This window comes from Triticum urartu, chromosome 7A, assembly GCF_056163025.1.
Source record: "Triticum urartu cultivar PI428250 chromosome 7A, HENAU_Tu73, whole genome shotgun sequence".
In the NCBI taxonomy this organism is placed as follows: domain Eukaryota; kingdom Viridiplantae; phylum Streptophyta; class Magnoliopsida; order Poales; family Poaceae; genus Triticum; species Triticum urartu.
Window position 1 is genome coordinate 453,199,399 of NC_141879.1, and position 20,425 is coordinate 453,219,823.

General features: G+C 47.5%; 1 protein-coding gene and 1 long non-coding RNA gene across 3 annotated transcripts; both read left to right on the forward strand.

Moving 5' to 3' along the window:
* The first annotated feature begins 643 nt into the window (after positions 1-643).
* LOC147959921 (uncharacterized) lies at positions 644-4,278 on the forward strand. The gene is made up of 3 exons (XR_015610951.1): positions 644-1,008; positions 2,298-2,370; positions 4,003-4,278. It is a non-coding gene; the product is annotated as an uncharacterized LOC147959921 (long non-coding RNA).
* An 11,052-nt stretch (positions 4,279-15,330) lies between these two features.
* LOC125523616 (uncharacterized) lies at positions 15,331-19,658 on the forward strand. Of its 2 annotated transcripts, XM_048688639.2 has the most exons (6): positions 15,331-15,960; positions 17,007-17,219; positions 17,427-17,575; positions 17,647-17,715; positions 18,236-18,308; positions 18,558-19,658. In XM_048688639.2, the coding sequence occupies exons 1-6, from the start codon at positions 15,721-15,723 to the stop codon at positions 19,473-19,475; spliced, it is 1,662 nt and encodes a 553-aa protein (XP_048544596.1). In that variant the 5' UTR covers positions 15,331-15,720; the 3' UTR covers positions 19,476-19,658. The 2 variants fall into 2 exon arrangements, with proteins under 2 accessions (XP_048544596.1, XP_048544595.1); XM_048688638.2 differs by having other exon boundaries at positions 15,332-15,960; positions 18,236-19,658.
* Positions 19,659-20,425: the final 767 nt, after the last annotated feature.

Genomic DNA, 20,425 nt, shown 5'->3' on the forward strand with positions numbered 1-20,425 from the left:
CCCCTAGATGAGATCTGACTGGTGTAGAAGGAAGCGGTGGTGGTGTAACACCCCCAGTATCATGCTACAGTAATACCCCCTAATAAAGCCTTGTCATCATGCTTTCCGAAGCCAAAATGCCACTTGTCCAAAAAAAATCAAGTCCAATTCAATTCAAATTGCAAGCCAATTATTTGCATCTTCAAATGAGCCAGAAAAATAGTTCACACTATGGCAAATATTCTCTAAGTATTTGTCATGATGAAACCTACCTCTGTTGGATTCCAAAAATGCTCCTGGAAATTATTTGAGTGGTCCAACAACAATTAAATTGGCCTTTTCAATTTCTAACAGTTCTTAAACATTTTCAAATGCTCAAAACAAATTTTGTGCAACTTCACAATATTGCAAAGTATTTATTGTGGCATGTGGCACATTTTACAAGAGTCATATGGTGCTCGGAATAATTGCAAAATAGTAAGCTATCCTTTTAATAAAAAATAATAAAAGAAATAAAAATAGGAAAAGAACCCCCCCCCCCCTCCCAGGGTCCGGCCCAGCAGGCAATTGGGCCAACCCACCTGGCCGGCCCAACCGGCCACCTCACTCCTCCATAACCACTCCTACTCCACGGTCAACCCCCCCCCCCCCCCCCCCCCCACCGACACCCACTCCCCCCACTCTCCCTCTCCCCCGATCCAATCGGGATCGGGGCTCACCCGCACGCCGCCGCCGTGCTCCTCCATCCCCTTGCCTCGTCGCCCACCGCTCGTTGTCGCTGCTGCCCGACCCCGTCGCCCTCGGTGCTCGACGCCGCGCCGGTGCCTGCCCGAAGCCGTCCGTCGCCGCCCGAAGACCACCCCGTCGCCGGACTCCCCATCACCGCGCGCCCGCGTCGTCCCGCACACGGCACGCCCACGACCGCGCCTCGGTGCTCGACGTCGCCGCCGCGCCGCTCGCCTCCCCGTCGCCCGGTCGTCCCCGTCCACCTCCTCATCCCCCCGCTGCCCGAACCCCTGAAGCACCCCTGTGAGCCGCCGCCTCCCCTCCTCACTCCCTCTCTCTCCCGTCGTTGAGCCCCCGCTCACCGCGCACATGCCCCGCTCGCGGTCACCGCATCCGCGGCCTCCTCCCCGTGCGCACTCACCGTGGCCGCCTCCCCCTGCAGCTGCTCGCCGGCCTGCGCCATCGCCCGCGCACGCCCACTCTAGCCCACGCCCCGCTCGCGCCATGGCTGCGCCGCACCTTGCGCCCGCCTGCACCGCGTCCCGGCCCCGCCATCTGCCCTGCAGCCGCTTCCCCGCGCTCGTCGCGCTTGCGCCGCCCTGCCGCTTGACCGTGATTGCCGCCCTCACCCTCCCAGCCGCGCTGGAGCTCTGCTCCTTCTCCACCCCACGTGTGCCTCGCTTCCCCTCTGGCCCCGCCCTGGCCAGCCGCTCCGCTTGACCCCCCTACCGCGCGCGCCCCTCCCTGGTCGCTCGCGTGTGCGCCGCCACTCGTCGCCTAGTCACGCGCCCCACCGCCCTTGCACCACATCCGGCCTCCTCCCGCATCGCCGCTGCTCGCATCAGGCGGCCGGCCTCGCCGTGGCCGCGGCTCCCGCGCCCGCTAGCCGCGTCGTGCGCCCAGCGCCCCTCGGGCATGTGCTCGTTCGGGCGACGCCCGCACCCAGCGCCCGTAACCCGCATCGGCCCCCAGGGGCCAATGACAAGGGGGCCCCGCCCAAAACAAAAATAATAAAATTATAATTAAAAATAAACAAATAATTAACTAATTAAAATAATTAATTAAGTTAATTAATTAATCATGCTTAATTAATCTAATTAACTAGTTAGTTTAATTAAACCCTAATTAGATTAAACAGTCAATGACGAACGAGACCCACGTTAGTTGACCAGTCAACTCCTCTGTTGACTGCTGACATCATGCTGACGTCAGCAAACACTGTTCTGGATAATGTTGTTTTAAATAATTAAAATAAATCCTAAAATGTTTTAAATCTTTTAAAATTAATATAAAATAAACCGTAGCTCGGATCAAAAAACTGTGTACATGAAAGTTGCCGAGAACGACGAGACGAATCTGAATACGCGATCCGTGTACCTGTCAGATGCCTCTAACTATCTGAACATGGAACATTCCCCCTCCGGTCATTTGTCTGACACAGGTCCGGAACCGGGAAAACATTTCCGGTTAAATTTTCCCCCTTCACCTATATCGCGTAGTACTGCGTTAGAACACCCGTAGTGCTACTTATTGCTTGTCATGTATTTGTTTGCTCTCTATTTACTGTTTCTTCCCCCTCTTCTCTCCGGTAGACGCCGAGACCGTTGCTGATGTCCCTGTGATCGACTACGTCGTCGACGACCCCCTCCTTACCAGAGCAACCAGGCAAGCAAACCCCCCCTTGAGCATTCCGATATCACCTATTTCTTTCTCTCTCATGCTTGCATTAGAACTGCTACTGCTTTCTGTATGATCCTACTCTAATGCATAGCCTGTTGTTGTTACCTGCTTTCATACCTTACCTGCTTATCCTAAACTGCTTAGTATAGGTTGGTTAGAGATCCATCAGTGACCCCACCTTGTCCCAGTTGCCTCACTTTATGTTCGATGACGCGATCAACGTGATCGACGTCCAGGCGCCGGCAGCGCACATCACCCCCTAGTTGTACGACTCTGCAGAGTTACCATCGAGTGCCGAGGGTGGAACCTCTTACATCACTCCTGATGAGATCTCTGTAGTGTAGCTATCCGGCCATGGTCATCGAGGGTGATATCCTTCTTAACTACTTCCGATACGGCTCTGTCGTGCAACCCCTCAAGTGTGAACCTCGAGGGTGGATCCTCTTACGTTCACCTTGATGATTACATCGAGTGGAATTCGCCGTGGGTGATTCCTCAGGTTTTCCCCTTGGTGTTAGACTCACACTTACTATGGTTACTATGACTTTGCACTGAGCCATGTTACTAAAGACGGGTCGGCCCTGAGGGGTACCCGCGCGAGCTTAATAGCGAGTGATGTGGAGTCGGGTTGATCTGGAAGGTGCCCGCGAGATATTTACGAGGCGTGGCCGGGCATTCTTAGCCCTTGCCGCAACTACTCGAGACGGGGCGATGAGGTCACATCGATCGTGAGTCTCTGCTCGTTATCGTGTGCTCCTAATCCACTACGATTTGGATATTTGATCCGAGGGGTCTCTGGCCTGATAGCACTAACCATCACGTGGGCATAGTATGGGCGTTCTGCTTCGTATGCATCAGCCGAAGCTTAATAGACGTCAGCGACTGAGCGACGCGCGCCAGGTTGGACTGCGTAAGCTCCTGCCTTGTTGAAGGAGGTAGCTAGGTCTGCTCACCGGCCGCGTACGCAACGTGCAGGAGTTCCCGGGGAGATGGCCCATGACCCCTGGGGGCATAGGTTTAGTCCGGCATGCTAGCCTCTCTATTAAGCCTAGGTCGGGGTGCGGCGTATTGTTTGGCCGAGGCTGGGCATGACCCAGGAAAGTGTGTCCGGCCGGAGTTAATCGAGCATGGTGGGTAAGTTGGTGCACCCCTGCAGGGAAGAAACATCTATCGATAGCCTGTCCTACGGTAACGGACACTTGGAGTTGTATCCCGGTCGATACAACTAGAACTGGATACGTGTGATGAGAACTGGATGGTGATGAGAATTGGAATGTGTTGACACTTGGATAGTATGGCTTTGGGATTGCTTTCTCGCAGGGAGTCGAGAAAGGATCTCTGGCCGAGGTTGATAACACTTCTACTACTTTACTTTATGCTACTCTACTCCCTCCTGTTGCTCCAAGATGGTGGTTTCCAGAAGATGCTAGTCTTCGATAGGCTAGGCTTTCACCTTCCCTTCTGGCATTCTGCAGTTTAGTCCACAGATACAACCCATTCCTTTGATACAGATTCATACTTAGTTTAGATCTGATGTAAGTCTTGTGAGTACTTTGGATGAGTACTCACGGTTGCTTTGCTACTTCTTTTTCCCCCATACCCGATTGTTGCGACCAGATGACGAATTCCAGGAGCCAGACGACGCCACTGATGACTACTACTACCCGGAGGATGCCTACTACTACGTGACGGCCGCTGACGACTTGGAGTAGTTAGGAGGCTCCCAGGCAGGAGGCCTTGCCTTTTCGATCAATGTTGCTTTTGTGCTGGCCTTCTTAGGGCAAAACTTGTCTAACTTATGTCTGTACTCAGATATTGTTGCTTCCGCTGACTCTTGTGTATTCGAGCCCTCGAGGCCCCTAGCTTGTAATATAAAGCTTGTATTATTTTTAATTTGTGTCTAGACTTGTGTTGTGATACCTTCCCGTGAGTCCTTGATCTTGATCGCACACATTTGCGTGTATGATTAGTGTACGATTGAATCGAGGGCGTCACAAGTTGGTATCAGAGCCGACTGCTTGTAGGTAGCCCCCTTTCCAACTCCTTGGCCGAAGTCGAGGCTAGTCACTATAAAAACTTTTACTAACATGGTTGTATGGCTTACGGGCCCACGTCGCCATTGGGTGGTATTAGGATCTTTTATTCCTCATCTATACTCTGGGACTCCGAACTCTCTTCTATTCGGGTTAAAAGGTTTTACTAACTTGAACATTAGGATCTCGTGATCACATCCGCCCGGAGAGCCCCCTTATTTCAGATGATCGCCTGCTGCATCAGAAGATTCCGAAGATACTCTATGATATTCTCTCGAGACTTTGTGCCTGTTGCCTTTGCAATTCCCTACCACCGAAATATCCTTATGGATAACTACACACACTTACCAATCTTACATTCTATCCCATTGATCTTGTTATTACAAGATGCCCTAAACTGCTCTCCTTTTTTCGAGAATCCTTTGAGCTTACTGCCTTGCAGTTCCTTGTCATCTAAATACCCCTACGGATAACTTTGTGCACCTATCGAGTATCCGCTCATCCTCAGTTGATTCTTGTACTTCACAAAAGTCTTCGTAATACCATTCGTTCTTGTGAAAATCCTCAACAGCCTATTGGTCTTGAATTTCTTGCTTGCTTGCATTATGGTTAATACCACAAGTCTAGTAATCTTATTGTCAGCCTTTGTCATTATCATTTTGAGTCCGTTGATACGATATGTTGCGAATGCTCGCAATCCTCAATCAGATCCTAGAATTCATCCTTCCGGCTCAGACGTCATTTTAACATGTGCTGAATCTCGATCAATCAAATCGTCATCGATTGTACCTCTAAGGCTATTCTACCTATCCATCCCTTATCAGAGCATTACTTTTGATCCCTTGTCTTGGAATTCATAATTCCTTTGCAATTGAGCTTTGAGTTAGTCAGTTGTTTTTATAATCTGATCTCCTTGCATTCTTTCTTGCTCTGGTAGAATATTGATGCTCACATCGGATCCCTTGTGGACCACCAGACCCCTTTTTTCGGATTTTATTCGACAACGTACTTCATATTCAATAAGCTTGTGAGCCTTTCCTCGGATACATAATGCTTTTGGTAAATTTTATCCTCCGCTTTCTCAAGCATGCTCTACTACCGAGCTTGTGTTATTTATTCTTGGAATTTATGATATAGGTTCCTAAGATGCCCCGATGGGTTGAACCTATGCCTTCCCTAATCTGTGTGAACTCGAAAGTTATGCGGGTTATACTATACTAGCTTTTCGTCAGATAAAATTTCAATACTACAGCTTCATCAAGAGCGAGAAGTAAAATGAAAGGTTATGCATTGTAGAAGTGGGAGTCGACCTTGAACCCCGTGTTCATGCCCATGGGCCCGATGTGGAACTTATCATGAAGCTTCTTGTAATAATATTATTCCCCTTGTTATAACTTCATCTTGTATCTATGCTTGGTCCTTTGCAACTGTGGTTCCGACCATGATTGTTTTTCTTTGATTCCATTTCTCGGACAAGTTAAAGCACGTGTCTTCTACAGATCAATGCATCTCCGCAACCTCTATTTTGATCTTCCTTCGAGTATTGCCCTTCGGTATCTCGAGAATAACAAAGAACTATGTTGCTTCCTATGAGTCTTCATCTGGTATTGCTTCTCGTCGATTTCAGGATTCCCCGGGTTTTGAGTTGTTAGTCACTCGAGAACGCCGATAAGTAAATCGATTCCACACTCCGATTCTATAACTCTAAGTAATTTTTGTTGCTTACGAGTTTAATAATCCTTCAAGTCATTCCTAACCTGATCGGCTATATCATTATCGTGCTAAATTTTAACTGTGCTACCTGGTCCTTCTTCCCGGAGCACAATTTTTGACGATGAGCTAAGCCTGCGTCGATCTTCCTCGTCATATCATTTCGCCTTGAACAGCAAGCTTGTTTTCGAGTTTGTGTCATACCCGTGGCTCCAATAACCTTTCGCTTCATCATTCTTTCGACTGGATGCCATCGCCGATCGATTACATCTTCATGAAATCTCTCGACAATTGTGTCGTGCTCGTCAACATTCTGAGCTCTTCCAGCAAATCAATCGAATTCGTGATGAGAAATACCATCCTTGACCTTTGATGATTTGAGTTATCATCAACAACTCCCTTGTCTTCTTTCCAACACATGTTTGATCATGTCTTGGTTATACCTTGGACTCCTTGCTATTCCTGCAATTGCTCCTTGAGTATTTCTTGTGATCTTCAACTCCAACCCCTACTTGTAACACCATGTTAATGCTACCTTGAAGCATGACTAAGGTATTCCGCATATAAACAAGAACATTGGAAGCACATTGCCAAATGTTTCTTGATCTATTATCCAAACACCGTTGTACGGGTAATATCATGATTCTTCCCTCACCCCCTTTATCTAAATGCTTTTGAACTTGCTGTCATATCATGTATACCCTGCTCCACTTCCCCCTTCGGAAGGATATACTCCCAATTCTTGTATGTAAACACATTTTCCTTTCCAATGTTCTGATTAATCTAATGATCACCTTTTCTTTTCCATTGTTTTGTTTAAACTTTCTTCTGGTTTATGAGATCTAAGCAGTAATAGTTCCCTGCTTATGAAAACACCTCGGCGTACAATTTGCCGATAAGACCTTGTTATTATTGCTGTTGACATTCCGGTAACCACCGATGGACGAGAACTTTGCCTATTGGTCCGCCTCGTTCAACGAGCAGGAACATAGTTCTCTTCGTCCCTCGCCCTTGGTACCGACGTTGTTTCTGACATAACTGATAGGCTACCCTCTGACATGCCTTGCTATCATGACCGTGCAAGATGTCCTTGCTCCTTCTATTTTAACCCACATGGTAGGCCCATAACCCACAGTTCCACAGGATCGGAACCTGACTCTCATGTATATCCTTTATTCCGAAGTATCATTTGCTCTTGGCTTTGTGTGTTGTCACGATCCACCGTCCGAGAGATGATCTATTCCCGATGCTCTGAACCCCCTTCTCACACTCTGTTCAGATATCGATCGTTTGTCCATTCGCTTGAAATTTCCTATTGTACCTTCATATTTTTCTCTCGTTGTTTTCTTAAGTTTCAACTCGAGAGATGCCTCTATGCCACGTTCACTGTCGAGTCTTTTTCCTTACTCCACCTCTTAAATCACGGGACGAGATTTCTTATAGTGGAGGAGATTTATAACACCCCCAGTATCATGCTACAGTAATCCCCGCTAATAAAGCCTTGTCATCATGCTTTCCGAAGCCAAAATGCCACTTGTCCAAAAAAAATCAAGTCCAATTCAATTCAAATTGCAATCCAATTATTTGCATCTTCAAATGAGCCAGAAAAATAGTTCACACTATGGCAAATATTCTCTAAGTATTTGTCATGATGAAACCTACCTCTGTTGGATTCCAAAAATGCTCCTGGAAATTATTTGAGTGGTCCAACAACAATTAAATTGGCCTTTTCAATTTCTAGCAGTTCTTAAACATTTTCAAATGCTCAAAACAAATTTTGTGCAACTTCACAATATTGCAAAGTATTTATTGTGGCATGTGGCACATTTTACAAGAGTCATATGGTGCTCGGAATAATTGCAAAATAGTAAGCTATCCTTTTAATAAAAAATAATAAAAGAAATAAAAATAGGAAAAGAACCCCCCCTCCCGGGGTCCGGCCCAGCAGGCAATTGGGCCAACCCACCTGGCCGGCCCAACCGGCCACCTCACTCCTCCATAACCACTCCTACTCCACGGTCAACCCCCCCCACCGACACCCACTCCCCCCACTCTCCCTCTCCCCCGATCCAATCGGGATCGGGGCTCACCCGCACGCCGCCGCCGTGCTCCTCCATCCCCTCGTCGCCGCTGCTGCCCGACCCCGTCGCCCTCGGTGCTTGACGCCGCGCCGGCGCCCGCCCGAAGCCGTCCGTCGCCGCCCGAAGACCACCCCGCCGCCGGACTCCCCATCACCGCGCGCCCGTGTCGTCCCGCGCACGGCACGCCCACGACCGCGCCTCGGTGCTCGACGTCGCCGCCGCGCCGCTCGCCTCCCCGTCGCCCGGTCGTCCCCGTCCACCTCCTCGTCCCCCCGCTACCCGAACCCCTGAAGCACCCCTGTGAGCCGCCGCCTCCCCACACGTCATAATTAATCATGTGTAATTAAGTTAATTAATTAGTTAGTTTAATTGAACCCTAATTAGATTAAACAGTCAATGATGAATGGGACCCACACGTCAGTTGACCAGTCAACTCCTCTGTTGACTGCTGACGTCATGCTGACGTCAGCAAAAACTGTTCTGGATAAGGTTGTTTTAAATAATTAAAATAAATCCTTAAAATGTTTTAAATTTTTTAAAATTAATATAAAATAAACCGTAGCTCGGATCAAAAAACTTTGTACCTGAAAGTTGCTCAGAACGACGAGACGAGTCCGAATACGCGATCCGTTTACCTGTCAGATGCCTCTAACTATCTGAACATGGAACATTCCCCCTCCGGTCATCTGTCTGACACAGGTCCGGAACCGGGAAAACATTCCCGGTTAAATTTCCCCCCTTCACCTATATCGCGTAGTACTGCGTTAGAACACCCATAGTGCTACTTATTGCTTGTCATATATCTGTTTGCTCTCTATTTACTGTTTCTTCCCCCTCTTCTCTCCGGTAGACCCCGAGACCGTTGCTAATGTCCCTGTGATCGACTACGCCGACGATGACCCCCTCCTTGCCAGAGCAACCAGGCAAGCAAACCCCCCTTGAGCATTCCGATATCGCCTATTTCTTTCCCTCTCATGCTTGCATTAGAACTGCTACTGCTTTCTGTATGATCCTACTATGATGCATAGCCTGTTGTTGTTACCTGCTTTCATACCTTACCTGCTTATCCTAAACTGCTTAGTATAGGTTGGTTAGAGATCCATCAGTGACCCCACCTTGTCCCAGTTGCCTCGCTTTATGTTCGATGACCCGATCAACGTGATCGACGTCCAGGCCCCGGCACCACACATCACCCCCTAGTTGTATGACTCTGCAGAGTTACCATCGAGTGCCGAGGGTGGAACCTCTTACATCACTCCTGATGAGATCTCTGTAGTGTAGCTATCCGGCCGTGGTCATCGAGGGTGATTTCCTTCTTAACTACTTCCGATACGGCTCTGTCGTGCAACCCCTCAAGTGTGAACCTCGAGGGTGGATCCTCTTACGTTCACCTTGATGATTACATCGAGTGGAATTCACCGGGGGTGATTCCTCAGGTTTTCCCCTTGGTGTTAGACTCACAGTTACTATGGTTACTATGACTTTGCACTGAGCCATGTTACTAAAGACGGGTCGGCCCTGAGGGGTACCCGCGCGAGCTTAATAGCGAGTGATGTGGAGTCGGGTTGATCTGGAAGGTGCCCGCGAGATATTTACGAGGCGTGGCCGGGCATTCTTAGCCCTTGCCGCAACTACTCGAGACGGGGCGATGAGGTCACATCGATCGTGAGTCTCTGCTCGTTATCGTGTGCTCCTAATCCACTACGATTTGGATATTTGATCCGAGGGGTCTCTGGCCTGATAGCACTAACCATCACGTGGGCATAGTATGGGCGTTCTGCTTCGTATGCATCAGCCGAAGCTTAATAGACGTCAGCGACTGAGCGACGCGCGCCAGGTTGGACTGCGTAAGCTCCTGCCTTGTTGAAGGAGGTAGCTAGGTCTGCTCACCGGCCGCGTACGCAACGTGCAGGAGTTCCCGGGGAGATGGCCCATGACCCCTGGGGGCATAGGTTTAGTCCGGCATGCTAGCCTCTCTATTAAGCCTAGGTCGGGGTGCGGCGTATTGTTTGGCCGAGGCTGGGCATGACCCAGGAAAGTGTGTCCGGCCGGAGTTAATCGAGCATGGTGGGTAAGTTGGTGCACCCCTGCAGGGAAGAAACATCTATCGATAGCCTGTCCTACGGTAACGGACACTTGGAGTTGTATCCCGGTCGATACAACTAGAACTGGATACGTGTGATGAGAACTGGATGGTGATGAGAATTGGAATGTGTTGACACTTGGATAGTATGGCTTTGGGATTGCTTTCTCGCAGGGAGTCGAGAAAGGATCTCTGGCCGAGGTTGATAACACTTCTACTACTTTACTTTATGCTACTCTACTCCCTCCTGTTGCTCCAAGATGGTGGTTTCCAGAAGATGCTAGTCTTCGATAGGCTAGGCTTTCACCTTCCCTTCTGGCATTCTGCAGTTTAGTCCACAGATACAACCCATTCCTTTGATACAGATTCATACTTAGTTTAGATCTGATGTAAGTCTTGTGAGTACTTTGGATGAGTACAACCTTTGCTTTGCTACTTCTTTTTCCCCCATACCCGATTGTTGCGACCAGATGACGGATTCCAGGAGCCAGATGACGCCACTGATGACTACTACTACCCGGAGGATGCCTACTACTACGTGACGGCCGCTGACGACTTGGAGTAGTTAGGAGGCTCCCAGGCAGGAGGCCTTGCCTTTTCGATCAATGTTGCTTTTGTGCTAGCCTTCTTAGGGCAAAACTTGTCTAACCTATGTCTGTACTCAGATATTGTTGCTTCTGCTGACTCTTGTGTATTCGAGCTTATGTATTCGAGCCCTCGAGGCCCCTGGCTTGTAATATAAAGCTTGTACTATTTTTAATTTGTGTCTAGAGTTGTGTTGTGATACCTTCCCGTGAGTCCTTGATCTTGATCGTACACATTTGCGTGTATGATTAGTGTACGATTGAATCGAGGGCGTCACAGGTGGAAAAGTGGTTTTGTGGCTCCCCTGGAAGTTTTTAGGGTATTTTAGAATACATATAGGAGGAAGATCTATGTCAGGGGGTCACCGAGGGGCCCACAAGGTCGGGGGGCACGCCCTCCACCCTTGTGGCCGCCTCGTGGCTCTTCTGACTTGCACTCCAAGTCTCTTGGGTGTCTTCTGGTCCAAGAAAAAATCATCGCGAAAGTTTTATTCCATTTGGACTCCGTTTGGTATTCCTTTTCTGCGAAACTCTAAAACAAGGAAAAAACAGGAACTCGCACTAGGCTCTAGGTTAATAGGTTAGTCCCAAAAATCATATAAAATAGCATATTAATGCATATAAAACATCCAAACCATATAGTATAATAGCATCGAACAATCAAAAATAATAGATACGTTGGAGACGTATCACTATGACACGATATTCCTGGGTGCCATGCAGGCCCCACATTGGTGCCTCATGTGGAAGACATGGACACCATTGCATATAAAGATCTTCACCTAGCCCGCTCTCCAAAATAGGTGCTGGAATGCGAGCCGCCTGGCCCGTGGGCCTTCCTAGGCCGACCAGTGCATCCTTTGCAACTAGGAGACTGAGGACATGCAACACATCTTCGTTGGGTGGTCCTTCTCCCGCCAGGTGTGGCATGAGATCCTATGCTGGTGTCGTTCCACGACAAACCTTCCTCGTCCAGAGCTGACTTTCCAAACTAGTTGGTGGTCTCCCGCGACCATGCCCCCCGACCTTGCATAAGGGACCTCCTCTCTTATGTTGTGTGCTTGGTGGCTCTAAAAGCATTGCAATGGATGTGTCTTTGATGGTCCGACGTCCTCTGTTGCTCACCTAGTCCATACCATCCACGAGGAGGCTACACTACGGGCTAGAGTTGGAGCCAAAGGGCTTTACCAACTGTTACCCGAGACGTAGGGCTTATAGTTGCTGGTGAAAGATCGTGGATGTCGCCTAGAGGGGGTGAATAGGTGCTTTAAAATAATTACAGTTTAGGCTTGAACAAATGCGGAATAAAACTAGCGGTTAATTTGTCAAGCACAAAACCTAAAATGACTAGGATCACCTATATGTGCACCAACAACTTATGCTAAGCAAGATAAACAACTAGGTGATAGCAAGATATATGACAAGAAACGATATGACTGTCACAAAGTAAAGTGCATAAGTAAAGGGCTCGGGTAAGAGATAACTGAGGCACGTGGAGATGACGATATATCCCGAAGTTCACACCCTTGCGGATGCTAATCTCCGTTTGGAGCGGTGTGGAGGCACAATGCTCCCCAAGAAGCCACTAGGGCCACTGTAATCTCCTCACACCCTCACACAATGCAAGATGTCGTGATTCCACTAAGGGACCCTTGAGGACGGTCACCGAACCCGTACAAATGGCAACCCTTGGGGGCGGTCACCAAACCCGTACACTTTGGCAACCCTTGGGGGCAGTCACCGGTACCCGTCAAATTGCTCGGGGTGATCTCCACAACCTAATTGGAGACCCCTATGCTTGCCAGGAGCTTTACACCACAATGATTGAGCTCCGAACACCACCAACCGTCTAGGGCACCCAAGCACCCAAGAGTAACAAGCTCAAGGGTACTAAGCACCCAAGAGCAATAAGCTTCTCAACTTGTAACTTACACGTATCACCGTGGAGAACTCAAATCTATGCACCAAATGCAATGGCAAGGGCACACAGAGTACCCAAGTCCTTCTCTCCCAAATCCCACCAAAGCAACTAATGCTAGGGAGGGAAATGAGAGGAAGAACAAGAAGGAGAACACCAAGAACTCCAAGATCTAGATCCAAGGGGTTCCCCTCACATAGAGGAGAAACTAATTGGTGGAAATGTGGATCTAGATCTCCTCTCTCTTTTCCCCCAGAAACTAGCAAGAATCCATGGAGGGATTGAGAGATATCAAGCTCGAAGAAGGTCAACAATGGGGAAGAACACGAGATCAAAGGATAAGGTTCATTAGGGAAGAAGACCCCCTTTTATAGGAGGGGAAAAATCCAACTGTTATGCTCACAGCCCGCACAGAGCGGTACTACTGCTCGACCTCACGGTACTACCGCTAGGGGTAGCAGTACTACCTCAAAGGGTAGCGGTACTACTGCTTGCGAGCGGTACTAAAAAAAATACATCCGTGCCTACCACCGCTGGACTTATGACGAGTTTTTGGTCCGGAGCGAAAGTAGCCACTGAAGTAGCCGCGGTAGTAAAAATTACATCCCCTCCAAGTGGTAGTACCGCTCCCATGAGCGATAGTACCGCTGCAGCCTTTTTAAGGACACCAAAACTGACACAACTTCTACAAACGGAATCTGAATTGAACGAAACCAAGTTTGTTGGAAAGCTAGCGACAAGGGCTGGCACAAACTTAATGCAAATAACAATAAGAAGAAAATAAGAAAAGGCCCATAAGAAAATGGTGAGAACCCTTCCTCAAAAAAGACCGGTAAAACCTCCAACACCGAAAACACAATAGAAGAAGCATGTGAACTCCGTTTTCGATGAACTCGAGCTTGTAAAGAAGATGACCATAAGCTCCAAATCTCACAAGGAGAAAACCAAACAAGAATCAAGAAAGATGATGCAAGAATGCAATGGTTTGAGCTCTCTACGAACGATACGATCAAGCTACTCACTTGAGAGCCCCCTTGATAGTATGGCAATCGATCCTATAACCCGGTCTTCAAGCTACCACCATGAGACCCGTAAAATAGAGAACCTATCAAGGGCAAACCTTTGCCTTGCACATAGTCCACTTGAGCTAGATGATGACGATCTTAACTCCCTCAAGTTGGACAACCTTTCTTGATTGCGTTGGCTCGATGAAGACTAGATGTTTGCTCCCGCATACTCTACTATGGGTGAGCCGCTCTTTGGCACATCTTCACAAGTCCATTGACACTATAATGGTAGGCAAGCTTCAAGGGTGATCTCTTTGTGATGCTCCACTTGAACTTGCACACCGCAACCTAACCCCACAAAGAACTCTCACGAATACCATGGGTTAGTACACAAAGCGTAATGTACAATGCTTACCATACCATGGGATCACTTGATCCCTCGATACATCTTGTACGCTTTGTGTGTTGATGAACTCGATTCACTCTTGACTTAGTCTTGATCAACCTTGAATCTTTCCAACTCTTTTCATTTGGATGATGTCTTGAAGGTAGACATGAATGATCATACACTCTTGTTCTTCAAGACATGCTTGTAATAAGCTCAACACTCACATGACCAATCTTTGGATAATTCCTTAATAGCACCTTGGTCGACTCATAAACTCCTTGGATGATGTCTTTGGATAATTCACTCTTGACTTAGTCTTGATCAACCTTGAATCTTTCCAACTCTTTTCATTTGGATGATATCTTGAAGATAGACATGAATGACACACTCTTCTTCTTCAAGACGTGCTTGCAATAAGCTCAACACTCACATGGCCAATCTTTGGATAATTCCTTAATAGCACCTTGGTCAACTCATAAACTCCTTAAAACTAACACATGGACTTCAAGAAAAGCCTATGGAGAAATCCTTCAAATATAACTCAATGCAACCATTAGCCCATAGAGAATGTCATCAATTACCAAAACCACACATGGGGACACCGCATGTCCTTTCAGTTGGCCGAGCAACCCTTTTCTTGTTCGCCTCAAGCGCTCGCTACCACACCAGAGTGTGTACGTGGCTTTGTCGCTCTCTACCGGTCGATGAAATGATATGTGATCTTATAAATTTGCTAAAAAAAGAAAAGAAAACAAAAGAGTGTACTTAGCAAACCCACATATGGGAGAAAACCCACAAAAACTTTTCTGGAGGAGTTTTGGGATAATCTTTGCAAAGGGTGCCCACTTGACTTTCGCAAAAGTTGCATCCTGCACTCGCCGAGTAGAAAAAAAACTACATTTCAAACATCAGAACTCCAAGGTTTGCCAAATGATGCATTGAGGAAAAATGAAGTTATGTATTTTTCTTGAAAGTTTTGCATATTTTTGGTATGAAACGGTGAAGCAAGGTTGTTTGTAAACTTTCTTTTAAACGAGAATCGGATCAAGGTAAAACCTATGGCCATGAGCAGCACATGCGTCGCGTGTGCATGAATGCAAAGCTCGAAACCAACCGATCAATCGATACGCATTACATGCACGCACTAGAGGCGCATGAGCTGCAGTTACTGCCAGCACTAGTACGCGAGCCAACGGGAACCCCGTGACGCGACGTCCACGTCGGCCAAATGTGGGCCCGCGACGCCATCCACGTCGGCACCCTCCCTCCCTCCATCCGTTTCAAAAAATTTCTTCCGTTCTCCGGTTGGCGTATATAACAGGCCGTTCGTTCCGCTTCCCTCCTCTCGCTGGCTCCGAGGAATTCTTCTTGCGGATGCGATCGCCGGCGAACTGATCCGTCTCGGAGGCGAGGGCTTCTCTGCTGTGATCGACGCCGGGTTGTTCCCTTTCCCGGAATCGGGGAGAGTTTTTCTATCGGGGGTGTCTGGCTTTCCGGCGAACGCACCACAGGTGTTCGACGGAATTCCGACATGCCGAGCGGGGGTAGGCGGCTGCCGCCGTGGACGTCCCCGAGGGGCGCGGCGGAGGCGGTACCGCAGAGGTGGAGCCCCTGCACCCCCGCCGGTTCCGGGAACCACGTCACTCCGCCCTTGAGGGCCGGCTGCTGCTCCTACCGCGTCACCCCGCCGGTGAGCGGGGGAGGGTGTTCCCGGCCACCGAGGGCGCCGCCGGCGGTCGACTCCCCGTACTTGCGGGCGAAGCAAGCGCAGGTAATACGATCGAGCACCACCATCAGGTGCAATTTCTTCCCCTTCAGGGTCCAAAATTGAGCGCTATATCTATCTGGTTCTGGCCATTACCAATCGGGCTGGCTAAATGGATGCAATTCTTGAGGATAACTGCGGAACTGAAATTTAGGAGGGAACTTGATTTTCTCCTAACGTGTCCCCCCCCCCCCCCCCCCCCCCCCCCCCAGTGCCCAGTGTACTAGTGATAACAGTTAGTGCTAGCTTCCTTGACTTGCACAGTTGCATCATGCAAAGCTCAAGCGCCACCAGGCTGCCTCAATTGTTAACACTACAGCGCTCTTTTGTGAAAACTCATTGGCATCCATTTTCCTGGGGCCAAATGTCAATAAATATGCATCATGGGCCTGAGTCAATTCATTCAATTTTGTCTTCAATGAACCTATCATTGTTCTTTTAGTTGCATCGTAATGCTATTCTGTAATAACTGCAGCTTGCTGAATCTCGTGAGATGCTAAATTCACCAAATCCTCGAGTAGTATAATGGAGAGAAGGATGCACTAGCTTTGAAGCTTAGTATTTTTCCAATGAAAAACCATTATATGGCTGTTTCGCACCATCTTCAGTTGTATCAGGATATCTGTTAACTGCATAACAAAGAGAAATATGAAAGTAGACTCCCTGGCATAAATAATAATTTTGGAAAAAAAATGACATTAGCCTAAAGTGGCACGAAAGTTTTGCCCTTCTACATATGTCTAGGTGAGTAGGTGTTCTGTTACCGGAAGTTTGTTGTATTAAAATATTATATCGAAACGGTTTGGCAAGATGTGATGGTGTACTGCACTATGTTTGTGTCTCACTAGTAGCTGTAACAGGTGCTCATTCTGCCTGATGCTCTGAAATGCTTCTGTGCATTACCTGCTTTTCCACAGTGTATTTTTTATTTTATCTGTGGCACTTGCAGACTTTTGAATCAATCAAGATGCATTTACAATCTTGATCTTAAAGCTTTTGTAAGATAAGCTTGTGTTTCTCTTTGTTTCCTCACTTTGCTTCTGTTATTCCAGTTAATTGAAAAGGATCCAAACAAGGCAGTTCCATTGTTCTGGGCAGCTATTAACAGTGGTGAACGAATTGAGAGTGCACTGAAGGATATGGCTACTGTACTAAAACAAGCAAATCGGGCTGAAGAAGCCATCGAAGCGATAAGATCCTTCCGTCACCGTTGTCCAAATGAAGCTCAGGAGTCTCTTGACAATATTCTTCTTGATCTATACAAGGTATCTCTGTCCTGTAAATTTACGTATATAAGCTAAACGTTTCTTCTGAAGCCCACTTTTGACGTTTGATTATACTAGTAGATCCTGAACAGATTAATATATTGCAAACCCATACGAAAAAGTCATCAGCTAATAATAAACCCATACCGCATTTGTGTATGAATAGTTAGCCTAGTATTGATAAAAATCTTGTCTGTGTTGAACCAGAAATGCGGTAGGACAAAAGAACAGATTGAAATGCTGACAGTGAAGCTGAGAATGGTTGATGAGGATCTAGCTTCTGGCCGGTGGAAAGCGAAGCTGTCTAAATCTCATGGAAGAGTAGTCTATCTCTCTCTGAGGGATGAAAAGGCAAGGTAATAAAAGTCTTCCGTACATCTTCATTTGTCCCGCAAATGCCATTCTAAGGCTCTGCTTTGTCATGAAGGTTGTTGGGTAACCTCGCCTGGGCCTATATGCAGTCTGAAAACTATGAGGAGGCTGAAATGCTCTACAGGTATATCTATGTTGGTGATGGACTTATTAAGCTGATGTGGATTTCGTTAGACATGATCGTATTCTCTTGAAATTCTCAATCCTTTTTTTGGTGCTATTTGTAAGAATAATATTATTGCACCATTGTACTCCCTTCGTTCAAATATATGCACACCCTCGAATTTTGAACCTAAATTTGGCCATGAATTTTACTAAAAAAGTTATGAATTATATGCCACAAAAATTATATCATTGGGTTCGTATTTGAAAGAGGTTTCCAATGGTGTAACTCTTACGGTATACAACTCATATTTTGTTAGTCAAATTTAGGCTTGAAATTTGAGGGGACCTTTTATATTTGACAGAGGGAGTAGTTTGTCAGTCCGCATCAAGGATGCAGAAATGACTGTTCTCAGCACTGATAAATGCTGATATTAGTAGAAGTGGACCCTGTTTTTTCTGTCATAACCTCATGCATCATTTCCAGTAAAGCTCGTTCAACTAAATCCAGCTGCTACTGACTTGGCGTTTGACACTTGCAGGCAAGCTCTTGCTATGGAAGCTGATTATAACAAAGAGTGTAATTTAGCCATCTGCTTGATGAAGATGGGAAAGGTAGCTGAAGCTAAATACCTTCTCCAACCTATACCTTACAACTGCAAAGATGAAAACCATTTGAGATCTTTTGCACGGGCTACTGAAATGCTTAGGGAACTTGAGTCACAAACACTCCCTTCTCCCGTAACTCAGATGAAGTCTAAAGATTCACAGATTTTACTTGCTGCTGATGCGGAGAGTCTTGAATATCTACATCCACAAATATTCTCTAGCTCTTCAACTCAACTGAATTATGAAGAACTGCAGGCTTCAGTTTCGGTGGATACAGAGAAGCATGAGGATTGCAACTCACAAGTGCTTCCATCTCCGGTAACTCAGTTGAAGCATAAAGGACCACAAATTATGGCTGCTAGTGATGGAGAGAAGAATGGACAAAGTCTGCAGGAGTACGAATATCTTTCAAGACTGTTCAATGATGCTGCCACACCACAGTCTCAACTTGAGAAACTACGAAAGCGGCTGGTAAGAAAGGACAGACCAAATATCAGCACACAGGATCAAGTTCAAACTCCTAGCTCAGCTGAATGCCTACCAAAACCTAATGGTGCCATGGATGCTAGTGAGAACCCTGTGCAAGAGGGGAAGGGTTTGGTTGATGGTGGTAGAAAAGCGTGGGCTGACATGGTGGAGGAGGAACAGCAGCTGGGCAATGGCAAGAACACTAGCGCGCAAGGTGAGAGCAGCAAGGATGCAAGTGAGCAGAGGGACAAAACATCATCATCTTCTCAAGGAAGCAGCAGCCTCAAAACCCCGGTCGCGGGTGTTCCGCGACAAAGTTCATCTGCAGGTTCATGGAGATGTAACGACTCCAGAACGTCGACAGATGAGAACGTGAACCGGAATTTTGCTAGGACAGCTCCAGCGTGGAAGCAGCAGAAGGTTCAAGATCACAGCAATCGAGTCTGCCAAATGCTCAACACGATGCATCTCAATGAGAAAGCTCAAGGCACCAAGCAAACACCATCGAGAAGCAGTGCAGCTCAGCGTTCACTTTTCCACAGTCATGCACCATTCGGTGACAATGGACACTCTCAGGGTGCCAATCACACCGAGGCCACTAACCGGTGGCCGAAGAACGCGGCGAGCACAAGACCGTGGAGGCCACAGAACCGCTTGCGGGTCTTCCAGGAAATCACAAATGAGATGAAGCAAAACGTTGCATAGCTACATCTTTATTCTTCACTCACCGTTGATGTAAGTTCTTACTAGTAAGTAGTTGTTGTTTCCCACCAGAGATGGGAAGAGCACTAGCATTGTAGTGAGCAAATCAATGCAACAATCATGTAGAGCTAAGGAACTGGCCGAATATCCATCACTGGTCCAAAATATTATTAACAAGTCCATGAATCGCACTTTCTTCAAATCCAAGTAGACAGTATCTTTTTAGCTGCTCATATATTTTTCCTTTGTCACCCCAAGTAATAATTTAACCTGTAAAAGAGGGTAAGTAAAACCCTACTACTAGTACGATTTTTCCTTTTGCAGTGTTTCACCGCTGCTTACCATGCATATACTACTAACACTGGCGTCCTTGTACCTTTTGGCACTACTGTTTAGATGTTACTGCGTGGCTCATTTGCGGAGCACATGTGGTTTCTCGTGCTGCATGGCTAGACATCTCCTGCAAGATCTGAGCCTTTGCAGAGACAAGCAATGGCAAATGCATGCAGTTCACTGACTGAGCTACCATGCACCTGCATCGATCTGCATAGTGCTTGCCATCTATGGCATTTTCTACCTTGTCCACATACTGGAGTCAGGTGGATTCCTCCCACTGCATCCACTGAGGGTGCTAACATGGCTGTGCCCTGCCTCTCGGCAGCAATGGCAGCCTTGAGCCCTTCACCTCATCCTGACCAGCATGCCGAGACGGTCGACGCCGCCAGCTAAACCGAAGGTGGCGCGATATGCCTGCCTCCGTCGGCATTGTTCCGTTGCGTGCTCCAACTAATTCAGCCAAAAATAAATATTAAATAAACTAACCTGCCGGCCCAGGTTGTCGATGCCATCAGCTAGCCCTAATGTGTCGCGACGTCCCGGTCACGCTATTTCGCTCAATGCAACATGTCCGCCCATAAAAATTAAACTTGCCTCTAGGCTGAGGTGGTCGATGC

Coding starts and splice junctions, on each gene's coding strand:
- LOC125523616 (XM_048688638.2), top strand. CDS start 15,721: ATGCCGAGCGGGGGTAGGCGGCTGCCGCCGTGGACGTCCCCGAGGGGC. Junction 15,961..17,006: donor TGCGGGCGAAGCAAGCGCAG/GTAATACGATCG, acceptor CTGTTATTCCAG/TTAATTGAAAAGGATCCAAA. Junction 17,576..17,646: donor CTGAGGGATGAAAAGGCAAG/GTAATAAAAGTC, acceptor TTTGTCATGAAG/GTTGTTGGGTAACCTCGCCT.